The sequence below is a fragment of the Schistocerca nitens genome, chromosome 9 (assembly GCF_023898315.1).
Source record: "Schistocerca nitens isolate TAMUIC-IGC-003100 chromosome 9, iqSchNite1.1, whole genome shotgun sequence".
NCBI lineage: Eukaryota > Metazoa > Arthropoda > Insecta > Orthoptera > Acrididae > Schistocerca > Schistocerca nitens.
Genome location: NC_064622.1, coordinates 23,110,146 through 23,136,142, shown reverse-complemented (window position 1 = coordinate 23,136,142; position 25,997 = coordinate 23,110,146). Strand labels below are relative to the sequence as shown.

The 25,997-nt window shown below is 41.3% G+C and overlaps 1 protein-coding gene across 1 annotated transcript in view; it reads right to left on the bottom strand.

The window, feature by feature from the left end:
- LOC126204448 (GTPase-activating protein CdGAPr) overlaps nucleotides 1-25,997 on the bottom strand; it is an 837,561-nt gene that overhangs the window by 94,369 nt on the left and 717,195 nt on the right. Inside the window, exons 4-5 of the mRNA XM_049938835.1 lie at nucleotides 9,131-9,301; nucleotides 1,139-1,363 (exon numbers count right to left, since the gene is read on the bottom strand). Of these exons, the coding sequence (XP_049794792.1) occupies nucleotides 1,139-1,363; nucleotides 9,131-9,301 (396 nt within the window). The remainder of the gene's footprint in view (nucleotides 1-1,138; nucleotides 1,364-9,130; nucleotides 9,302-25,997) is intronic.

The window sequence follows — 25,997 nt, the reverse complement described above, 5'->3', positions numbered from 1 at the left end:
CCTCAATGTTCCACCAGCTGAAGAGGTCTCCCTCAAACCCTGTATACAATTATCCTAACAGGTTTACCAACTCATTTGACTTCAGTTCCCAATTAAGATTTTGTTTCCAATAAGAAGAAACAAAGCTCAAGATCAGAGAGAAGGGAGAAGAGGAGAAGGACAGAGAGGAAACAGACATAGAGAGTGGGAAGGAAGTGATGAGAACAGCAGGAGGGAGGAGAGGAAGATTAGGACGTATATCCATTTCCCATACATACTGAGTAACTACGAAGCACTGCCGGGTTTGCTAGAAATTTAATACATTGCAGAAGCAAATTGTGACATGTTTTGCTTCCACCAAGTGGCAATGCACCAACAACTGTAGATGTAGTTTTCAGACAGTTTCCCCACAACCTCTTACAAATGCGCTAGTCACTAATTTGTATAAAATCTGTTTTATTCACAATTACATGATATTATTCTTGAAGAATCAAGTTTGCCAATGCTAGTAATTCTTTTTATTACTATTACCAGTTTTGACAGATTTATGCTATCATCATCAGCCCCTGCAACATTACTAGATGTACATGCTTTTTGGTACACTGGAAGTCACACAGTAGACAGCATAGATCTGTTGAAACCAGGAATTACTATTACTGTAATAGGGAAACTTGATTCTTCAAGAATAATGTAACTTTCAGATCATCCCCAATGACTTTATTTTATGCTGCATGAAAATATACTATGTGAAGTTAAACATATAATTAACTGAGACCACTGAATACATTCCAGACATAACATAATAAAAAGAGAGAAATCTTTTCTTTATTCTCTGAATTAGTACACAGTGAAAGAGAAAAGAAAAATACAATAAAAACAAAAGAAGAATAAGACAGGAGAAATACATTCACTTATTCCTGATATTTTTGTATTTTAGTCATACATAATTATATATTATGTATAGCTGTATATCATGGTGTAACAGGGTGTTTGTGAGTGTGTGTGTGTGTGTGGGGGGGGGGGGGGGGGGAGGGATATAAACAGCTACAAATGGCTGAAGACCCAGAAAGAATTTGACTTACCACAAAAGGACAGAGAGGCAGCTTGAAAAGAAAAGGTAAGAAATGAAAAGCTTTACAGCAGTTTCCTTCTAACTTACCTCATGATTTGTGCCAGGAACATTGTCCTCAGGAGGAAGCTCAGGAAGGCCTGAGAATTTTCTGTCATATATACATCGATGCAGTTGCTGATCCAACAAACGGAAGTTGTCATAGGAACGGCGTATTACCCAGCTCTTTCCCTGCGATGTAACTGACACATGCCACCATTTATTCTCAGAGTCTTCACTCCATAACGGTTTTAGTTCTTCCTCATAGAGACAGATCTGCAAAGAAAATTACATTCCTTATGGTGTGTTACACACCAGATCACTAACAGTTTCACACAGAAGTCCACATATATGTTAAATACATCAGCAGGTGAACAGTAATAAATGACTATCCCACACACTGTGCATTAGCAGATACAAAGGAATAAAAGTAGGACTCGAGTAGCACAATGTAAAAGCACAATGCAACATCATTTATTGATCATTTTCTCAACAGTTTGCCTATTACTCGAAGTATCATTCAAAAATTGAATACTGAAGAGACCACCATCTAACAAATCCATGTTTTATACTACAGTAACCTCCAGAAACCAGCACATCTTGAAAATTCTTCATTCAGTTGCAGCCAGTACTTCAACTGTCATTCACATGTTTACAAATAATCCTGTCTATAATTATTTCAACAATATCTTCAGCCTGAATAGCCACATGCAAGAAGTCTAGTGCATGTTAATATACAAAGTCAACCTTACAAAGGGGACTGATGACCTCAGATGTTAAGTCCCATAGTGCTCAGAGCCATTTGAACCATCAACCTTACAAGTAAACAAAAAAATGAATATAAAATCTCCTTGGATAGTTGAACTGAAACTAAAATACATCAAAGGAGTTACCCAAAGAAGCATCTAACTGTGTGAGTGAAGCAATGCCAAAGAAACAACTAGTAGCTTTATTCCTACACTAAAAATGATCTTGAAATTATTAGATTTATCAAGAACGCACAAGACGCACATGCAGCTGCCCCTCTGTGCACTTAACATATCTTACAACTATACGCTACTGTTGGTTGTCTGGGAAACTCAGAGACATCTGTGCTCGCTTTTTTTATCTACTAAGTGGTCCTCACAAGCAATGGCAGCTTTTTGCTGGCAGATACTTGAGCTGTGGTTACATCTGATACCAAGCAGCAAGGCAGAAAAATGTATCTTCCATTCTGACAGGCACAAAAGGGGCTTCTATGTATTAATTAAAAGGTACTGAATTTTGTATACTACAAGACTGAAATGTATACTGCCCCAACAAATTTCCAGATGAACAGAGATTAATCCCCCTTTTAAGAAAATAATACTTTTACAGGAGTGTTGTAAGATAACAACAGGAGACTGTATAATAACTGTTCAATATATAGAACTGCTAATATCAGTCTTTGCTATCATTACTGAATGTTCAGTCACTGTTGCATACTGAAGCTGGGTTATTCCACAAGTGACAGTGAAGTATGACTCACTTGTATCAGATCAGATGTAGATTTAATAGCAGCCAAAATGAGTTGAATTCTTCCACCTCAGTACACCATTATTGAGAACACAGTTAAATACAAATCACACTATGCACACAAGAATAACTTAAGGAATCGTATAAATGGTCAGCCTGTTGCCATCCATATTTTCCACTGTGAGAATGACTTGTTGAATATAATCACAAGTAGTCAGAATTATGGTCAATGGTACGTGAATGTAACTAGCTAACCAAGTACACAACTGAGCTATAGCCTTTTCAGTTGTTCATATTTTCATGTGTAATGTAACATGGTCTGGTTGGTGTTACACACAGTAAAAGAATTAGATAAGGGTGCACACATACACGAGGGAGCACTGAAAGACATTGTCTCTCCTTCCACATTTTTAGAACATGCATGCTAGTTCAGTGTATACTGAAAAAGGATCACAGGAAAGAGGAGGAGGAGGAGATTAGTGTTTAACGTCCCGTCGACAACGAGGTCATTAGAGATGGAGCGCAAGCTCGGGGGAGGGAAGGATGGGGAAGGAAATCGGCCGTGCCCTTTCAAAGGAACCATCCCGGCATTTGCCTGAAGCGATTTAGGGAAATCACGGAAAACCTAAATCAGGATGGCCGGAGACGGGATTGAACCGTCGTCCTCCCGAATGCGGATCACAGGAAAGAATTAAGGTAACTCTCCATTAATTATGATATGTTCAGTCTCTATAGTGTTCACATAAATTGTAGAACTAACTTGCAAGAATAATTTTTTATGGTAAAATGACTATCAGTATGCTCCAGGAATGTAAAGGACAGGTTCTTCATGCCATGAAATGATTCAGAAACAACTGAAAACATTTTAAAAAATGATAAAAAGAAGTAGACCACTAGCCACCCGGAACAGAACTCTTAAAAAATATAACTGCAGAAAGACGAACTTTATATTATGAGCAACAGAACTGAAAGTGTGAAACTGTAAGTTGAGGTTACTCTCTTTTTTGACTGCTGCTTGTATTTAATGAGATTCTGGATACTTTTTCATCACTACAACTGCTTCCAATCAGCATTTAAATGTTAATGTTCTCTGTTGATTTCTGCCTACATAATAAGATCACCATATCATCTTGCAGTTTAGCATTTCTTGTTTTTATCCATTTCACTTATGTGGCATGTGTTACATGTAAGTCATTGTGAATATTTTGTCCAAGTGCAAAGGAATTAATATTAACATGTCACCTTCATCAAACAACTAGTTGAATGATTTTTCATCCTCCGCGTAGTTGACCTGCTTAGCAAGAAGTAAGCCTTCCTAAGCGATTATTTGTTATTTGTATCAAAAAATTTCCCATAAAAAAAGCCACACAGCAAATACATACACACTAAAAAGCATTTGTATGGGTGAAGATTATCATATTACAGCAAGATCTATATGTACTCTTATAATCTCTCAATTTTTGTGCAACCACATAGTTAAAAAATATTTTCAGTGGTATTTTGGCTTGTTTATTGTCAAAAGTGGGTATGATTCATATTTTCATGACCCAAATGTAAGATGCATTTTCCCCAAAATTCAGCCATGAAAATCTGGCTGAGGCTTATGTGCACAACCATACAAATACTGATACATTTCTGCATCATAAAAACTTCAACTGTAGTGCTCATTCCTTGGTTCACACTGGAGCAATAATATCTCTAGTATCTGTAAATTAATTTTATATATGAAGTTACACATTTAACTGTTGATGTTTCATGTTGGAAGTGACTATTTTACACAACAGGACAATCACAGTTTTTTTTCCAACTACAGAGTAAAATGAGGGCGTGCTGAAGAGTAGTGCCTCCACATGTTTTGTGAAAACTCTTAAAAGTTTTTTTTTAATAAAAGTAAGTCTATTAAAATTGTACTTCTTTGTTCCTTACATCTACATATATATTTCTAAACATAGTCACATACATTCCTCCCAACCACAGACCAGTTTGTTGATATCATCATTGTAGGATGTTTGACTTTGTTAATAGACAGAGCCACAACCTCCTCACCTCTCCTTGCACCACTTCATCACTATAAAAGTGAAGTCCTCAAAGGCATTCTTTACACTTTGAACACAGAAGAAAATCAGTTGGGGTCAAGTCAAGACTGTATGGAGGATGATCGATGACAGTGAAGGCAAGGTGTCAGATTTTTGCTGAAGTCATTTCACTCATGCACGATCTGGCATAGTCATGTTGAAGCAGGTGGTGCTCCATGTATGGACAAACTCCTCAAATATGGAACTCGGTTACAGCACACTGTTTCTCACACACTGACATAGTTACTTTACTTTCCATTATGTTCCCTGCTGTCATTCAGAGCCCTTCAGCAGCAGAAGGCTGCAAATATACAGACTTGAAGAACAAAGATGTAGTAAGTTAATAACATGGGTTTTATTTAAAAAGCTTTAAGAGTTTTCACATTAAAAATTCTTATACATTAATTTTCTTGACCAATGAGTAGCATCACCAAAAGAATATTATAAAACAAACTTTGGAATTTGACACAGTCATGATGCAAAATTTAAACCTGTAGTTATTCGTTACATGAAGAGTGGAACTATTAGAGAAGCTGGAAAAGGTATGGTTTGGACACGTCTCATAAGCTACATTGAACAGCATTGGAGAATAAGTTTCAAACTGCAACTTCATCAATGAAATCCCACTGACTGTCAAAAGCAGGAAATACCTTGAATTTGAGGCTACGGTTCATTCCTCCATACAAGATAAAAGGAAACACACGATACCTATCTCTGGAAAAATAATCTTCTCGAAGGTATCAGAAATTATAAAGACCTCGAATATATCATAAGCAGATTCTGTGGGAGTATTGACCGATGCTGCAGGGTTCATTTATAAAGTGGTCTGTTTATCTGTCAAGTTCTTCCTTATCACAAAGACAGCCCGTAGATTTTACCAATAAACCCGTCAACTTCCAGAAGCACGTAATCCAAAGTCCGGCGAGTAGCAGTCTAACTGCTTAGTTTTCAGTCATCTGCACTGTCTGCCTCATTGCTCTCTGTGTCATCTTCTGTGTCGCTATCCACCCTACAGAGTTTGTTATCACGCTGCATATTGTTTTGTCTTCTGTACGGTCACGTATGCGGGTATTCTTTGTGTGTTGCCTTTGAAATCTTGTCTGTTAGTGTATTTAACAGTGACCATTCTGTTTTATTTCGTAGGCATATCATACAGTTGGCACTCCGCGTAAATCTTTTGTGCTCGTATTGTGTCCCTGAGGTGTCTCCAATTCTTGCAGGATAGGACTGTATGATCGGGAGATCCCGTCTCCTCACACGTACAAATAGGTCTCTGCATCAGACTCACACAGTTCAATTGCACGGGATAAGGTCCGTGTCATGTTACAAAGTTAACCGTGCCGCAGCTAAGTAGGCACGTTCCGTTACTAACCATTCCGATACATCCAGAAAGAATGTATGGATTCTCTGTACCTTATCACTTGTGCCTCACTCATTCTGCCAGGCTTCCATTCGCCAGAGTTTAAGCTGGCACTTGGTATTTAATGGTACACCGGTTATTTGGCTAACTTGGTCTAGTTTATCCATCTTCAACCAGTACTGTGCAGCCCGATATCTGAGCACCATGCATAGTGCTTTGACTGATGTGGTGCTGAAAGCTCCCAATAGTCCACGGTGGACACCTCTCTGCCCCACCTTGCCACCATTCTGTCGGTGGCAAGAGTTAAACAATGTGCCACATACTTGCCGCAAAACTGAGTAATGATTCAAAGAATGCACAGTGGTACATTCTGATTACTGGCAAGGGTAGTCTGTATTGCCCTGAATTTAGCCTTGTCAGTTTGTGTAGTATTTTTTCTGCCTTGTCTGTAGGTATTCTGATGTGTTCATGGAAGTTTAACTTTTTTCTATGTATTCTCCTAGATAGCATGTTACAGTCATCCTGTGTTGAAGGATCCAGTTTCAATAGACCCTTCAATAGAGTATATGTTGTTTTGTGGCCTGCTATCTGGAGCTTGTTTGTTGTGCACCACTTTGTATTTGTGTGAATGCTTCCTCTTCTAGGTGGGCTCTACTGTTTGCAGAAACTAATACAATAGGTCACCTGTGTAGGCAATAACTCCGTCAGTCCTATTGTCCCCATCCACGAGTTCTAGGAGGGGTTCACTTGTGATGTCCCAGAAGATGGGTCCACAGATCGATCCCTGTGGGCATCCTTTGGTCACGCTCCCGATTATTATATAGGGAGTGGAGTACTTCCAATTGTCGGACATCGCAAAGAGTGCTGCACACCACAGGTTGTCACAGGCTCTGGCTCTGAGCACTATGGGACTTAACTTCTGAGGTCATCAGTCCCCTAGAACTTAGAACTACTTAAACTTAACTAACCTAAGGACATCACACACATCCGTGCCCGAGTCAGGATTCGAACCTGCGACCGTAGCGGTCGTGCGGTTCCAGACTGTAGCGTCTAGAACCGCTCGGCCACTTGTCACAGGCACTGTGATGTCTATCGTTATTGCTACTGCATATTTATTTGGTGTATTTTTAACAATTCCGAGTGCTTGATTAATTGTGTCATCAATGGATTTTCCCAGTCTAAAGCTGAATTGGTGGGGACTAAGGCTGTGGAGAGCTCTGTGGACCTGCCGTCAGCTGCACAGCAGCTTCTCTTGAACCTTAGCCATTGTGTTTATAAGACATATGGGTCTGTCCACAGATCTTTGTATGATCACTGCACCTGAGGTTTTCCAGACTGTAGGCACCGTGCCTAGTCTTTAGGCATCATTAAGTACTTCGGTTAAATATGGGGTGATCTGTGGTGACCGTGTTTTGAGTACCTCTGAATGGATGCCACTTGGCCCCAGCACTTGTTTAGCTTTTAACTCTCTTATCGCTACTGCAACATCTCCCTGAGCAAATGGACAGGTGACATAATGACAGTAACTGTGTTGTATGGTGCATGCAGTTCATCTTTCAATGTTGTTTGTTGTGGTGTGTCTGCGTTCATGATATATTCAGGTAGTAGTTTATTCAGCAGGAACTGTGCTGAATTCCTCCACCCTCTTCTCTTTGTGCTGTCATCCTGCCTTAGTGTACGTAATACTAGTGGGGTCTTATTTTTGTCTGTGAGTATCTTGTGTTGTCCCCCCAAATGTTCTGTTGTGTGTGTGTGTGTGTGGGGGGGGGGGGGTTAGGCATTAATTGTTCCCAATGTTGCTTCCTGGTTTGTAGCAATGTTTGTTTGAAAATGTGAAAATGTTCTATGCTTGTCTATACGCAGTGCAGCAATTTGAGTCTGTTTGTCTCTGTGAATCCATAGTTGCTGGTAGAGATTTCATTTCCCACACACATCTCATTTTAGTCTTAGTTCTTTGTCTGTCCACGGTGTAGTTTTCTGTTTCACGTATGATGCCTTGGTGCTGATTGTTCCTGTGCATATTGTATAATCTGCGTGCTCTGTAATCTCTACTTCCTCTAATATTTTGTGCGTTGTGATTTTGCACTATTTGTTTTAGTTTATCCTACTCAGTGCTACAGAATATGTAATGTTTTGTTGTCTGTTCCTGTGAGGTGTTGATGTTTTGTGTTAATTGAATGTTATTATGCTGTGGTGTAGGGAGTGCAAAAGCAGCCATTCTTCCTGTGCTCCACCTGAGAATGAAATGGGAAGAAATCTTTGTGTGTGGCACAACATGAAGTACCCTCTGCCATATACTTCACAGTGGTTTGCAGGGAAGTATGTACAAGCAGAATTAAAAATATCTAATGACAATTAATAATTTTTGATAATATGTAGGACCTACACTTTCATTAGGCACAGTTAATTTCTTGAAAGGAAATGCAGGGAGTAAAATTCGAACAGCTGAGGTGCAAACACTAACGATTTAACAAGTGCTATAAGTATGGAATTTTGAATCCCTGTACTAAAACAGATATACCACTTAGAATGGAGAGGTGAAAAGTGCCTTTTTGCAAGTATAACAACAAATTACACACACTGCAGTGAACGGAAGATCCATTAGTACTCTAACTTAATTTTTTTTATCAAGGAAATACTGTTTCTGAAACATTTTCACACAAAATGTTATAACTGGTAACTTGGTCTACTATGGTCAATGTCATAAATCATTACTCCCCCCCTTTTTTTCCTTTTTTATTACTGAAAAGTTATCTGTAATAAACTCAAATAGTGTTCAGAAGATATAACTTCCTCTAACAAAATAAAAAAGAAACAATTTTCTTAAAATTTCATTGGAGATAAGTTAAAAGCATCTGTATACATATTACTAGTCCAGTTTAAAGTCCTGATGGTAGCACTGCCTATTTACATATATGTAGAGCAAACACACAAAAAACAAACCACATTCACTATTGTACAAATAATGGGTTCTGAAATTTCCTGTTTATCAGTTTTTCCAAGTGAGATGCTACAATTTAAATTTTCATTCACAGTTACCGAACTAATGTAGTAACATTCTGTTTTGCTGGAATTGTGTTCTGCTAAATAACCACATAACGCTTGCCAACTCACTTGCAGAGGGCCTAGTTCAACAGCCTCATAGTGGAAGTGTGCACATTCATCCAATTTGGGAAAGCGGGACCTGCCCTCCCCGGCCACGCCTGCGGTCGCACCAGTCAAATGCTGGATGCGAATGCTGCCACCTCGTGCAGATTCCATCTCTGTTGCAGCACACAGTCCACTCTGAAAGCAGAAACAAAAATTCAGTTTTATAATTCAGAAAAAAAGAGAATCAAAATTTTCAGATGGAATAACAGAACTTTGAACAGAGATATGTCTAAAAAATGAGAGTTGCGTTTGCGTGACTGTGTGTGTGTGTGGGGGGGGGGGGGGGGGGGGGGGGCGCACACGCCTATCTGTGACTCGGCATCTCTGCTATATGGTGAGTGGCTACTTTCCTTCTCATTCCATTCCTGGATTATCCATTGTTTGATAAAATAATTGAAGATGAGGAAGCATTTGTTAGACTTATACATATCAATGGGCTGCTATCTGTTGGAAACAGCCATTTTTGTAAACAAATCACAGTCTCCATGCTAGAGATAGCTGTCACACACTCCATATTTTAGTCTGAAAAAGGCCTATTTTGGCCAAACTCGGTGATCTATGATGTTTTATTTATATTATGACAGAATCATTTTCTCCTTGCAGCACAAAGCCACTAGTCTGATACTGGAGCCAGTTTGGGTTTACATTTACCAAGGAAAAACAAACAAAAAACCCAAAACAGCATTTTCTATCAGGGAATAAAACTGTATAATAAACTGGCAAAGGCAATCAAAAAGATTGCTAAAATACAACTATTTAATAAGTCAGCTAAAACATTCTTCATAAGTAATGCATACTACACAATTAAAAGAAAACTTAAAGGACTCGAGAGTAATTGGTAGCCATTGAAAGGGGATAACTACAACATCTTGTCACATTTCAATACGTTATCACAGTTTACTGCTTTCACAAGGAAATCATGTCTCCACGTTTTGTAACTCTGGTTCAAATATTTTCAAGATAACACGTGAGCTAATCAGCATAGTTATAACAGCAGTTGTAGCTGTAATTTCAGCAAAAAGGTTTTTTCCCCAAAGTAGCAGTTTCTGGTCTAATTTTACTATGTTAAATTCAGCCTGAGCAGGAATGAATAGCTTATATTAGATTAAAGGTAGGATACTCTCCTAACTGCTTCTCTTTACTAGAGAATAACTTTGCTTGTTTAATGTCTCTGAATGTTCTCCGTCACAATGGAATCTACAGAACATTATACACAACAGATTTTTATTGTGCTAGTGAAATATTACAGTGGTCCATCTTGAATTTCTTTTCACTGTATGAACTCACAAAATGGCACAAATGGATAAACTGCAATCTTCAAAGCACCTACGAGTGTCTCGTATACACCACCTTCATACAGATAGAAGGAAGCATAAATGATAATTTGAGGTGGGCCTTCGGGCATACTCAGATAGCCTACTGGCCAAGGCAGCTGCTCACTACAAACAGGAGATTCAGGTTAAAACCCTGGTCTGGTGTACGTTATCATTTATCACGTTATGTGGTACATGCAAAATAAGATTAATGTACTGCAGTATCAGAAGATCACATGTATGCATATTCCTCCAACACATATTTCAAAGAGCAGCTGTTTTCTTTATGAGGAAAAGGTACAGTCAGTATTGAGTTCTGTATGTCATTTTTACTTCTAATGCTGTGTTATAGAACATATTTGTTAAACCCAAATGTATATGGACTGTTTAAAAACAAATTCATAGAAGAATAGATCTACTGTGATGGTGCTGTCAGCAACTGACGCCTAAGTTAATTATTTACATTTTGGTACCTTTTACCTAAGTCATGTGCTAGCCAAAAGTATTCTCCCCTAGAGCACATGTTAAGAGACTTACTAAAATACACTAACTTAGTGATTTCTATGTACTCAAAGCTAGTAGTTCTTATGGTAATAGCCAATTTAAATATTTTGCAATAGTTGCATTTTCTTTCAAATAATCTTTAACAAATTCTTGGATAGTTTGTAATTTTTTCCTGTTTAGTGATGTATTTTCTATACATCATTTATCAATAATGGTACTTTCTACAGTACTAAACTGGGTGAAATGTCTCTTTTAATCTCTAAAGCAAACCTATCTGGGTGTGAGAATTAATAACTCTGAGAGACTAATTGTCTCATCAACCAAAAGAATTAATTCTGCCTTCTAATCAAAAAATACTAAGTTATTTACACACACCACACAGAAGCATGGAGGACAGTGATAGGAAAAAAGAAGAAAGGATGTTATGGTTTAACATCGATCACTGATGAGATTATCACAGATTAAGCTAAATCTCAGATCTGGAAGTTCACTGTACCCTTTCAAAGGAACCATCCCAACACTTGTCTTAAGGATTGAGGAAAATCACGGAAAACCTAAATCTCGACGACTGGGTGGAGATTTGAACCGACATCCTCCCAAACAGAAGTCCAGTGTTTAACCACTGTACTACCTTGTGCTCAGTGACTGTGATCAGAACACACTATAAAATTTTTCTCATTAATCACTTAGCATCATGTTATGCATAATTTCTCAAAAATGACACAAGATCCATCATATGCTGAACTATTGATCACATAAAACACGTAACTTCTATATCACGACACTAAAACAATCAAATGTCTTGAGTAACGGTGCACGAGTCAGAACTATTGAAACACAACTTTTTTGTTTTAAATACGTTATTCTACAGTCAATAGAACAGGAACGGCTGGTCTAATTTCAAAGGCCTAGATAGAGCAGGAATGAAACTGTGAACTGTAAGACTTTTATTCTTACATTTGTACCGACATACAACTTAATATCCTGGGCAGATGACTAGAATGTGAGTGCATTTGCTTGTGGAACTATTAGTATATCATGATTAATTTCACCCAAGAATAGCAGAAATCTATATCTTACAGAAAGTGGAATGTTCTTTAGTTTTTTCTGACCTGTGAACAAGTTCACCGAATCATTACAGGGCAATCTGTAGTTAAACATGTAGCCTGAAACAGAGTGTAGCTTGATTTTTGTCAGACATACACAAAGCATTGTAAGGACTGAATATCTAGATTATGTGCCACAACAAAACCCTAGGACTCACCGGGGATCAAACACTGTATCTTTGGATTTGTTATTTAACACTTGTAACTACAAATTAGCACCCTGAAGAAAAGCTGAGAAAGTGCGCAGGTTTCCAAGCAGAAGTAGTTCCAGGTCACGTTTGATGGAGCCAGGGGATTACTTAACTGAGTACTTTCCAGGGTCCTTCAGTCATCTCTTCAGAACTGACCAAGATTCCACAAACAAAAGTTAAATCTGTTCTCTGCTCCGAGGGCAGTTTGAAAACTGCACTGGTTTACTATGAACAGTCCGGCTGGAGGTAGTACGCTACTGACTTCCTTTCACCTTAGAAATGGTTCTCAAGTCAGTTACAGAGGGACCTACTATTTAACATGGACTTCGAATCATAGTGTAAACAGCATTTTTTACATAAAAAATCATTGATAGAGGTGAAAGATGTGTAAGTGGCAGAAAAAATTCTAAATAAATAAGTGATATGTGGCTGCCAGCTTGGTGGTAATTGATTATAGGTCAATTTGATATCTTGGCATCAGTATTGCTGCTTAACCCTCACAATACCTACGGGGAGGACAGGGAGTGGAGGTGGAGGGTTTACCTTACGCTGACCTTTCGAAAATATTGTAATCTTGTCATGTACTTTATACTTCAAAATTCTGAAAAAAATTATTGTTTTTAATGATTTCTCACACCAGATTCCATAATATTTGAAGTTTTCAGTAAAATGTAACCCAAAAACTTAAAACCTCGGTAGGGAATGTGACTTTTCGCAACAAATGTCATGTTCATATTTTCAAGTTCAGAACCCTTCTTACACCTCTATGTCTATCTGTAAAAAGCACGTTGTGAATAAAACTAATTGACAATCAACAAAATCTGCACTTTTTAAAATTTTTTGTTGTGGTCATAAAATACCGCTCCTCTCTGTGTACACATTGCGGAAAATGCACTGGTACTGCTAAATTGTTATAACAGATAATTTCAGTTTATGAACCCTACTTATACATTACTACCTATTTAAAACAGATATTGTTAATAAAAGTCAACGACAATTAATGATTTCTTTTTAGAATTCAGTGCCCACCAGCACAAAATAGCCCCCCGACTCTCGGTAGTATGAGCTATGGAAAATGTATACCGTGAAGGTAGTCCGTGCAGCCCACACACAAATTATTCCTCTGTCTTGCCATGCATGGTGTCCACAGTGGCTGCATGATTTCTCTGTGTATTTTGAATCCATCTATGGAGTTATCAAGGATGCTCATTTATTTCAGCATGACTGTTTAGTCTTATTATTTTAAAACATCGTCAGTTGTCTGTAATCAAACATATTTAGATTTATAAACAAACTATGTAGATTTATAGCCAAACTTAATTGTTTTTGAATGACAATGACCTACCAAACTGGCTGTCGTAACTTAGATTACGACATCCTTTTATTTTGGCTATTTTTGTGTGTCACCCAGTCAGATTGAAATATTTAGATTAGTCAAATCTTGCACTGATCATACATTGTTAAAATGCAGTTGGATGGGTGCACTTAAAAACTAAGAATATGACACCAAATGATAAGAAGCATTGTGTGTCATTTACTTCAGGGTGAGCACCACAGCCTCAATAAATTTGAATAATGAAATCGTTACCACCAGGCTGTTATTTTAAAACAGTACTCTATGAAGTACTATTAGATAATTTCCAGCTAAGTCGATTCTCAAATGTACAATAGACGCGGATAAACCGTCCTCGTAGTTTTTATAAAACAAAAGGCACGTCCCGCGCACAGATGTGCGTAGCACGTTCGTCAGTGCGATCGCGGCCTCGGAACAGCTATCCACAAATCAGACACAGACAACGCCTGTATTAAGCATTTGAGAAGATCTCGAAACTAGCTGTTAGTGCACAATAAAGCACAAATGTAAAAAAACAGACTGGTGGAAAGAATTTCAGCCTTCAGACTGAGTTTTAACAATGTCTGATCAACGAAGTTTTGACTATAACACCAGTATCTGCATTTGTCAGAATGAAATATTCAGTCATAAAACCTATCTAGCATTATATGGAATTTAATGGTTAATAAAATTAATTTCAAACATGAACTGAAATTGTATCTGCCTGATGACCAATCCTAGTCCATAGAATTTATGAACACGTACTAAAATGATTCTGGAGACGTTTAAGACGGGGGGGAGGGGGGGGGAGAGGGGGAGGAGGAGGGAGAGTTAGAAAGAGAAAGAGAGTGAGAGTGAGAGAGACTGAATATAGGTTAATACAGAACAAAGTCCCAGGCTGCGTTTTACTGTCTGTATGTGACACCTAATCTGTGGAACTACTGTAGGGGGTTTTTGATTCGGTTTATACTGACAGACAGAACATTTCATGTGGAACGTTTCTGTATGAAGTTTACGGCCACTATGCCAGATAAGAGGCCTGGCCACTGACGCTATTCGTGCAATGCTGGGGCGGATCGCAATTTAATTATAAATCGTTGCATGCGTGGAAGAATCCCTTAAGGAATCATGTAAAGGACCAGTATGTTGCCATATTCGCTGCTGAGATGTCTTGTCACTGTAAAACCGACTCGTTCCACACCACAGCTAGAGTACGTTCTATTCCAGGCCACCGGAGGTGTTCCGACCCAAACGACGGAGGGTGCGTGGCGTACCGCGTAGCAGTCCCAGGCGGCATCCCGACAGGTGGCGAGGACGCGGCGCATGGGCCCGGCGGGCTCGTCGCGTGCCCGCCGCCGCCGCCCCCGCGCCGCCCACGCCCGCCCCTGCCGCGCGCAGCAGCCGCCCTCGTAGCCCCAGATGCGCGCGCTGCCCAGGGGCAGGCAGCTCACCACATCCTCCACCGTCGCGGGCGTCGTCTCGCCGACACGGACACACCGGCCTCACCGCCACCGCCTCCCGCTGCACACTCAGGCCCCCGAGCGGCGGTGACGCATCGGCGCGGGCCGCGTTGGGGTAGAGCAGGTGTGCGGCGCGCCCCAGTTCGCTGCCCCCTGCCGCACGCACGCACGGACGACTCGCAGTGCGCACCTACATCGCCTCGCCGACTAGCCGACTATGCGCCGACACGGACTAGGTGCTCCCGACGCGGCTGCGGCTGCGGGCGCGAATATTCCAGCATCTGACAAACGAGCAGCGTGGCGGCGCAGCGGGACGAGGGTCCAGGCCGGGAGGATGCGGCGGGCGGCGGGAGGCGGGCGCTCGGCATCGATCGGCTCCGGCTCCGGGAGGCGGGAGGCGGGAGGCGGCAGCGGGAGCGGCGCCTGGGCGCCGGCTGCCAGGCAGCCCACCCTACACATCACGCTCTTTATCTGCCGCGCCCTTCCTCAAAAACTACTCTTCCCGCTAGGTTGTTCGATGCCCTGGAGGCTCACCCTTAAATCTCTCTGCTGTGATAAGCAAACAACTATTTACAGTATGACAAAAGTCGTCGGATGGCGGTAGAATCGCGTACACAAGGTATACAGGGGCAGTGCACTGATGGAGTTGTCATCTGTACTGGCGTGATTCGTGTGAAGAGGTTTCCGACGCGATTATAGCCGCACGACGACAATTAACAGACTTTGAACGCGGAATGGTACTTGGAGCTAAAGGCATGGGACATTGCATTTCGGGAATCGCTAGTGTTCCGAGATGCACAGTGTCTAGAGTGTGCCGAGAATACCGAATTTCAGGCATTACCTTCACCACGAACAACGCAGGGACCAGCGACCGAGAGCAACGGTGTTTCCGTAGAGTTGTCGCTGCTAACAGACAAGCAACACTGCCTGAAACAGCCGCTGAAATCAGTGTGGGACGTGCGACGAAAGTATCCGTTGAAACAGCACGGCGGAGTTCGGCGTTAATGAGTTACGGCAGTAGACGGCAGAAGGGAGCGGCTTGCTAACAGCGCGACATCGCCTGCGGCGCCTTATCGGTTGCAACCTAGACTACTGCAAAACCGTGGTCTGGTCAGATGAGGCCCGACTTCAGTTGGTAAGACTGATGGTACGGTTCGAGTTTGACGCAGAGCCCACGGAGCCGTGGACTCAAATTGTTGCCAACAAGGCACTGTCCAAGTTGGCAGTAGGGCCATAATGGTGTGGGCCGTGTTCTGGTCCAACTGAACCGATCACTGATGAGAAATGGCGATGTTCAGCTACTCGGAGAACATTTGCAGCCGTTCGTGGACTTCTTGTTCCCAAACAAAGTTGGGATTCTTATAGACGACAATGCGCGGAGTCACTACGCCACAGCTGTTCCCCATTGGTCTGGAGAACGTTCCGCACTATTAGAGAGAATCGTTTGGCCATCCAGATCGCCTCGCATGAATGTCATCCAACTCTTATTGGACATAATCGAGAGGTCAGTTCGTGCACATAATTCTGCACCGCCAACATTTTCGCAATTATGGACGGCTGCAGAGGCAGCATGACTCAATATTTTTACACGGAACTTCAAACGACTTTTTGAGTCCACGTCAAACCGAGTTACTGCACTACGCCGGGCAAAAGGACGTCCGACACGACATTTGAAGGTATCCCGTGACTTTCCTCAACTCGCTGTTTTTATCCACAATGGATTAACGCATATCGTCACTGTGTCACGAAAAATTTGAATTGACAGGTTCTCGATAGCGCCGAGTGTCCTAGACGCTAATTTTCAATAAACAATATCAAGAACCCCTACGTATCGCTACCGTAGGGCACCGTGAAGACAATATTAGACCAATTGCAGCACGGTCAGAAGCATTCAAGTAGTCATTCTTCCCGCGCTGCGTACGTTAGAGGAACGGGAAGATACCCTAATAAGTGGTACAGTACATGGGTAGTACCCACTATCATGCACTTTACAGTAGTTCGCACGGTATGGATGTAGATGTTTATTACCGATAAACAGAGTTACACTCAACCAAAACCACGGTTAGGGTTTCTTGGTACAGTACATAAATGTCGTAGTAAGCGGCAGGATTATAGGCAGTATTGGTAGCACTGGTAAAGGAAGAAACATAAATGAATGTGTGTGAGAGAAAGTGCGAACTGACGACTTCTCCTTGTTTGTCTATCTTGCACATTATTAGAACCACACATCATTCAGTGTTAGTCCATTGCGTACTTCATATCCTTAAAAGTAATAAAAATTAGTCGATTGCCTAACTTCTGCGCTTTTATGTAACCAAAGCAAGAACAGTTTACATTCACAAACATAAAAAAGTCTTCATAATTATTATTGCTACTCTATACTCAACAGAACAGTCTTCATTGTGCTCAAAGGCAAGTGTTTCCTGTTATTATTAATACAGACGAAAGTTGTTCATGAATAACGGAAACAAGTTTTATATAAGTTCGACGAAGTATTGAAGCGATGTTTGATATCTTTTTGTTATGCGTTTTTCTTTTTTTTTTTATTTGACCCTCTTTTTGCGTTTTCTTGTGCTATATGACAAATCTGTATTTTTTTAATTTTTACTACAACAAACCTCTTGTTTCACGTTACAAATCAACAATTTTCGATTGAAACCTGAATTATAAACATTGACAATTTCAATTTTGCAGGTTGGAGGTTAATGGCCGATCATACATCCTCAATCAGTTTGTAGACGGTTCACTGCTTCCGGTTTCTAGGGGAATCTATTATGCCACTGACAGAAGACATTAAAAAAAGCGAAAGATATGACGCACAGCCGGATAGGTATATAACACACCTAACGTACAAGTAACGCATACATGACCCTAACTGACCAAGCCTACTAAAAACTACCATACTCTACCCTTACTTAGAACACGCTACAGTAGTTTACAGCTCTACTGCTACAGAATTTGCATCAACCATTCACTATTCACGTACGCACATTTATTTCACTACCCACTATTAGTTTCCGACATTTTACCCCGAATCTACGGAAAGTACATTTTGTTTATTTAAAGAAAAAAAGGCAGGTCTAATATTTTCTGCTTCAGAACCGTGGCTACTCAAACAACAGTTTGCATATCTTTGACGTGCGAGCACAATACGAAGTACCTGACAGGAAACAAAAGTAATAATCGAGTTACGCAATTATTATCGATATAGTGCGTTCGTTTTTGCGCATTATGCCTACGACATTTAGTAATGTGCAAATGCTGCAAACGTTGTCGAACTGTTCGTGCAGATGGTTAAACGTCCCCGTCTGTTGACTCAGGGATCGAGACGTGGCTGCACGATCCGTTACAGCCATGCGAATAAGATGCCCGTCATCTCGACTGCTAGTGATACGAGTCCGTTGGGATCCAGCACGGCGTTCTGTGTTACCCTCCTGAACCCACCTATTCCATATTCTGTTAACAGTCATTGGATCTCGACCAACGCGAGCAGCATTGTCGCGATACGATAAACCGCAATCGCGATAAGCTACAATCCGACCTTTATCAAAGTCGGAAACGTGATGGTACGCATTTCTCCTCCTTACACGAGACATCACAACAACGTTTCACCAGGCAACGCCGTTCAACTGCTGTTTGTGTATGAGAAATCGGTTGGAAACTTTCCTCATGTCAGCACTTTGTAGGTGTCGCCACCGGCGCCAACCTTGTGTGAATGCTCTGAAAAGCTAATCATTTGCATATCACAGCATCTTCTTCCTGTCGGTTACATTTCGCGTCTGTAGCACGTCACCTTCGTGGTGTAGCAATTTTAATGGCCACTAGTGTAGATGCTAATTTGAAAGCTACGTGTAGCGCCACCACGTATCAGAACTTCATGAATTCAAAGGGACTGAAGTAGGAATATTTCACGATGTCCCGCAACAAATTCAGCATTTCTTTTTAAAGAAACTGGCCGAGACAAAAAAGGTGTTGTGTTACTTACTGAACGTCCCTCGTACTTATACGCTCTGACGTGCTGACGACGTTCACGATTAATCTTGTAATCGAATACCATTGGGTTCATTCTGTCTCTGTTATTGATATTATCTTGCATTCATCTGCATTTAATAATCGCTGCCATTCATTACACATTCTGGAAATATTGACCAAGTCTTTCTGTATTTTCTTACAATCGTCCAACGAGGATACTTTCCTCCACACAACACCATTGCCAGCGAATAATCTTTTAGTGTTGCTGATCCTATGTGATAAGGTCTACGGTCCCTTGGCGCTGTAAGAAATTGAAAATTCTAAGTCAATGCAACCAAAAGATACCGCCCTGCATGTCAAATATTTTATACTCGCAAAATCACTCAGCAAAACCTATAGAGTATTCCCGTGCGTCTAGAATCATGAAATTTGGCAAGATGTAAGAGCTCATAGTACAATGAAAGGAAAAAAATCCGAGAACTGTAAATTTGTAGTTATATCACACGAAAAGAATTTGTCATTTGTTTTCACATTCTCTGTCCTTTCCTCAGGAACGGGTACACGTAACAATTTGAAATTTATGTCACATACTAGGGTTTATGATCCCTCTGTGGTGTTATACATGTTAGCTTCTAGCTCTATGCAGTCAAAAGACATGGCCATTTGAGTTACATATTTTGACACTCGCAAACTCACTCATTAAAACCAATAGAGTGCATCCCGTTGACCTAGAATCAAGAGAATTTGGCAATAAGCAAGGTTTCACACCACAAGTACAGAAAAAATCAGAAAATTGTTAATTTGTAATTATATCACACAAAGTAAATATTTCCTTTGGCATTTCTTATCCGGATTCAAACTTGAAACCAAAACATTCTCCAAAGTCTTGGAATCCACGGGATCGAAGTCTTGTCAGTATCGATGTCGATAACAGCCAAGAACTGTAGATATTCTCGTTTCCCGGAGTGGATGAACAGTCTTTACTCGTAGTTTACTTCGTACGTAACCCCGAGTCCCACTCGCGACTCGCAATTTATAGTCAAAATAAGTGACCTGCAGGGTTTTCCAGTCTAGCGGGACTATTGCACCATGTCAGCAACTGGTTCCTTGTTCGTTTTAAGCTTCAAAACACGACGGATCCACGAGGGACTTTGATGTGTCGGCAGCTGGGCCAACACCTTGTAGAATGAAGTGGCTGAAAGTGCACGCTAAACTAACGCAAACGGGCGTGAAGTACTGGAACATGAGACTTATTAATGAATAAGAAGAACAGTACGTAGCTGGAATAATATACTTAACTTTATTCTCTTGTTGGAATACATCTCTTGAATAGTAGTAAGCTATAAGCACTGATACAAATGGCGCCTTGCTAGGTAGTAGCTATGGAATAAGCTGAAGGCTATTCTATCAGTCTCTCGGCAAATGAGAGGAAGACTTGGTATGTCTGGTCGCAAGCTATGTCGTCCGTATAACTGGGGCGAGGTCTAGTCCGTGTATTGTGACCTGCCATGTGGTGGCGCTAGGATTGCGATTACACAGTGGCGACACGCGGGTCCGACATGTACTACAGGACCGCGGCCGATTTAAGTTACCACCTAGCAAGTGTGGTGTCTAGCGGTGACACCACAGACTTAATGGAAGGTTTGAACCCATTCATTGACTTTATATATGAGCGGAATTTCCTACGATTTTCTGATAGATCTTTCGCCAGAAGCTGACTGAAAACTTATTGTAGGCTATAGAGTTAGTTACGTGCCCGATAGATCATATTCGCGATAAGTATTACGGTGTGAAACATGCAAGGAGTTGTTAGGGAGAAACATCTTGCTGTACATTTGAAAATGCTTCTGCTGTCTGTTATATATTGTAGTCCCGTGAACTGTCGAACAGTTTTATACCTGCATATTTTACCCCTTTGTGTGCCGAAGCTAGACTCGTTAAAGGGTAAAGCAGATTACGAATTCTTTGTACCCAATCGAGGATTTAACCAATAACCTTACTCCGCAACATATCAGTGAATGAAATTATGTTTAGTTACTGACTTCTATATCTCCAAGTTGCCAATTATTCTTATGCAAGAGTAACCGAACCTAAACATTTTAGCGGTTATCATTAATAAGTATACTTAATAATTTACATTTATATACCCTGTTTATTGTTCCCTAATTGTAAATTACGTTAATAAGTGGTGGGATATTTTCGTCAGTATAAACTCGATGAAGTGCATTTTTCAAAGTTTAAAGCAAGCCCATTTGTGTAAAACCAATCAGTAACTCCCACAAAACACGATTTACTATTATCTCTGTTGGTGCTTCTTTGATCGGCTCCACAACTACGCCTGTTAACTCGCCTCCGTGGCCGAGGTCGCTAACGCACGCTTGTGCGGTGGCACTAGACCCGGAGGTAAGCCGGTTCGAACCCTGGTGACGAAAAAAGCTTTCCGTGCCAATATTTGGCCTGCAAGGGGAGGAGACGTGGTGGCATAAACTTGGTGATCACCAGCACGTCGAGTAAATACCAAACCTCTCCGCATTACACAGTAGATGATGCTATTTGCGTGGAGTGGACTACGTGCCGGACCGGGTTTCACCCTCTCCCTTCTCTCATCATCATCATCATCATCATCATCATCATCATCCAACGCGCACACACACACACACACACACACACACACACACACACACACACACACACACTCACACACACACACTAAATACATGTAGTATTACAAATATAGTAATGGAGCATGTTCCAAATAAATAAATAAACTAACTATGCTTGGTACCATTCGCAAACAGGACTAATTCTGCCTCCTGATTCAAATATTATAGTAGATCATTAGCATGAAGCAAGCACAGTAGAGGTCCAATGACAGATGCCTGTGGGACTGCTATTGCCATTTATATCCATGCAGATTTGATGCGCTTCTCTGTATCACTCTAATAGCCTTGGTTAATTTTGTAGACTCTGTTTCTCAAACAAGAACTGAACTGGGTACGTGCTGAATTATGCGTTCCATAAAAACTTTTACTTCCTTAACAGTGTATTAAGGATGACATAATCGAATGCCTTCGATTAGACGCAGAAGATCCCGCATGATAATATTTTATCACATTAAGATTCTTTTTGCTCAGTAGATGTGCAAAGAACTGACCCACTACAGTGGCCCTTCTCAAATCTAAACTTTTACTAAGTGTCCCAACATTCTTCAAGTGGGTGACAACCCTACACTTCATCACCTTCTCGAAAATTATAGAAAAACGAAGGAAGGAATATTACGGTTTAACGTCCCGTCAACATCGAGATCATTACAAATGTATTTATTTATTTAATCTCCAAAATTACGGCCTATATACAAATCACGTTTCGTTGGGTAGTAACAAATTATGTATTAACTATTTATTTCTGATAATTTTTAAAATACAACAACTAATTCTACTATTACAAATCTACACAAAACCCTTAACCAGTTACTCAACTACTAATACTACTATAAGCAGTACAGAATCTGTTCTCTATTTGTTAATTTATTTTGGTGCACTTAATTTGTGAATGGTTGTTTCCGCTACTGGACCTGCTGGGTGTCGGGCAACACGTCGGCAGCGTTTCCACTATAGCAAATAGCACCATCCATCATTACTTATTACGTCTTAAAGTCCACACTTCCATGATCACTTACACCGGCGCAATGCAGATTCTTGGGACACTATTTCATTCGGTGGTCGCCGATCTCGGTTATCGTCTCTCCATCTGGAGAATATGTTCGTCTAGCCTGGATGGCAGCATGCTGATTTATGACTGAATGATTCGTGAAATTTTCCCTGGCCTTCCTGGATACTGGGGCTGCAGTATCATCCGAGATGCGCCAGGTCAACTCGCTCCTTAGTGCTGCTTTGGGATCCAAACGGGCCATGGGCAAACAGGTAATGTATCAGTTCACTCGGCTGATTAAGAAACCTCATTTTTAATGTCGCCGATGTAAGGGAGAAATTCGTGTGTTCTCCTGCCTGTGCCTGATGGTCCCATTCATTTTGCCACAGTTGTGATTGCAATCTTTTATTGCTTCTTTCGAATTGGCCTCAGTTCCAAGCACCCTTGGTACTTCCATTGGGTTACCTTTCTTTAGCCAATAAAGACGGAGCACAGACTCGGCATCTTTCAGGGTGGGTAGGTAGGTAGGAAATCGGCCATGCCCTTTCAAAGGAACCATCCCAGCATTTGAAACTTCCTGGCAGATTAAAACTGTGTGGCGGACCGAGACTCCAACTCGGGACCTTTGCCTTTCGCGGGCAAGTGCTCTACCATCTGAGCTACCCAAGCACGACTCACGCCCCGTCCTCACAGCGAAAGTCAAAGGTACCGAGTTCGAGTCTCGGTCCAGCACACAATTTTTAATCTGCCAGGAAGTTTCATATCAGCGCACACTCCGCTGCAGAGTGAAAATCTCATTCTGGAAGCACCCCAGCATTTGCCACGAGTTATTCAGGGAAATCATGGGGAACCTAAATCTGGATGGCGGGGTGCGGATTTCAGCCGTCGTCGTCCCGAATGCGAGTCCGTTGTGATAACCATGCGCCACCGCGCTCGTTCAATTTTGGAAAATTATATCTGAAATACTTCAGATTAACCTTAGGGTTATGAATACTGGGAGACTGGTGCGACGAATGAAAATTTGTTCCGAGGCTGGGATCAGAACCAGAGTCTCGTGCTGACTAGGCAGAAGCGCCACCCACTACGCCACCCTGGCACAGCAGCTTTCCACTGAGTACCCTAGCGCGCCTCCCTCCTCAGTTAAAAGTCCCGTTTACACGTCAGCCCACTTGATATTCTCCATAAACTCCAACAGCACTGCAGCAGCTCTCCAACTACATTGGAACAGCACCTCAGCACCGAACGGAAGACGGCGGGGTCAGGGATTTTCACCTGCGTCGAGATGACTGGGTGTTTGTGTTGTCCTCATCATTTCATCATCATTCATGAAAAGTGGCGAGTGTGGACTGAGCAAAGGTTGGGAATTTGTACGGGCGCTGATAACGGCGGAGTTGAGTGCCGCACAAACCAATCATCATCATCATCATCATCATCGAACGAAGAAGGAGATCTTTCCTGAAACCCAGGCACGTGCTTTACTCAAATGAAACAATATGGTTCCGGGGACCTGTTTGAGACTTGAAAGGTCTCTGGAACCTTACACTTTCATTTGATTAACCTTAGGGTATTAGACGCAGAAAACGGCTAGAACAGTACACTTTCATTTGGTTAACCAGTGACTGGTAGCGGAAGATTTATTTATTTGTAAACAAACCTAGGGTACAGAAAATTACCCTAGGCTGTTAGAGTGATACACAGAAGTGCATGACATCTGCATGGAGATAAATAGCATTAGCAGTCCCACTGGCATTTGTTCAAATGGCTCTGAGCACTATGGGACTTAACTTCTGAGGTCATCAGTCGCCTAGAACTTAGAACTAATTAAACCTAACTAACCTAAGGACATCACACACATCCATGCCCGAGGCAGGATTCGAACCTGCGATCGTAGCGGTCGCGCGGTTCCAGACTGTAGCGCCTAGAACCGCTCGGCCACCCCGGCCGGCTCTCCAGGCATCTGTCATTGGACTTCTACTGTGCTAGCTTTATGCTATTTATGCTAATGATCTACTATAATATTTGAATCAGGAGACAGAATTAGTGCTGTTTGCGAATGGTAACAAACGTTTATTTATTTGGAACATGCTCCATTACTATATTTGTAATACTACATGTATTTAGTGTGTGTGTGTGTGTGTGTGTTTTTGTATGATGACGATGATGATGAGAGAAACCCGGTGCGACACGTAGCCTACTCGTCGCAAATAGCATCATCTACTGTGTAAAATGCCGTCACTTCAAGAGAGAATGCGGAGAGGTTTGGTATTTACACCACCTGCTGGTGATGACCAACTTTATGCCAGCACGTCTCCTCCCACTGCAGGCCAAATATTGGCACGGAAAGCTTTTCTCGTCACCAGGGTTCGAACCGGCTTACCTCCGGGTCTAGTGCCACCGCACAAGCGTGCGTTGGCGACCTCGGCCACGGAGGCGAGTTAACATGCGTAGTTGTGAAGCCGATCAAAGAAGCACTAACAGAGATAATAATAAAACGAGCTTTATGGGAGTTACTGATTGGTTTTACACAAATGGGCTTGCTTTAAACTTTGAAAAATGCACTTCATCGAGTTTTATCTGACGAAAATATCCCACCTCTTAATAACGTAATTTACAATTAGGAAATAATAAACAGGGTATATAAATGTAAATTATTAGGTGTATTTATTGATGCTAACTGCTACAAGTTTATAGTCCGGTTACCTTTGCATAAGGATAACTGACAACTTTGGGGATATAGAAGTCAGAAAGTAAACATAAAAAAAATGGCTCGGAGCACTATGGGACTCAACTGCTGAGGTCATTAGTCCCCTAGAACTTAGAACTAGTTAAACCTAACTAACCTACGGACATCACAAACATCCATTCCCGAGGCAGGATTCGAACCTGCGACCGTAGCGGTCTTGCGGTTCCAGACTGCAGCGCCTTTAACCGCACGGCCACTTCGGCCGGCAAAGTAAACATAATTTCACTCACTGATATGTTGCGGAGTAAGGTTATTGGGTAACTCCTGGAATGGGTACAAGGAATTCATGATCTGCATTACCCTTTAACGAATCTAACTTCGGCACAGAAAGGGGTAAAATATGCAGGTATAAAACTGTTCGACAGTCCACGGGACTACAATATATAACAGACAGCAGAAGCGTTTTCAGATGTAGAGTAAGATGTTTCTCCTTAAAAACTCCTTGACACGTTTCACACCATAATAGTTATCGCGAATATGATCTATCGGACATGTAACTAACTAACTCTATAGCCTACAATAATTTTCACAGTCAGCTTCGGGCGAAAGATTTATCAG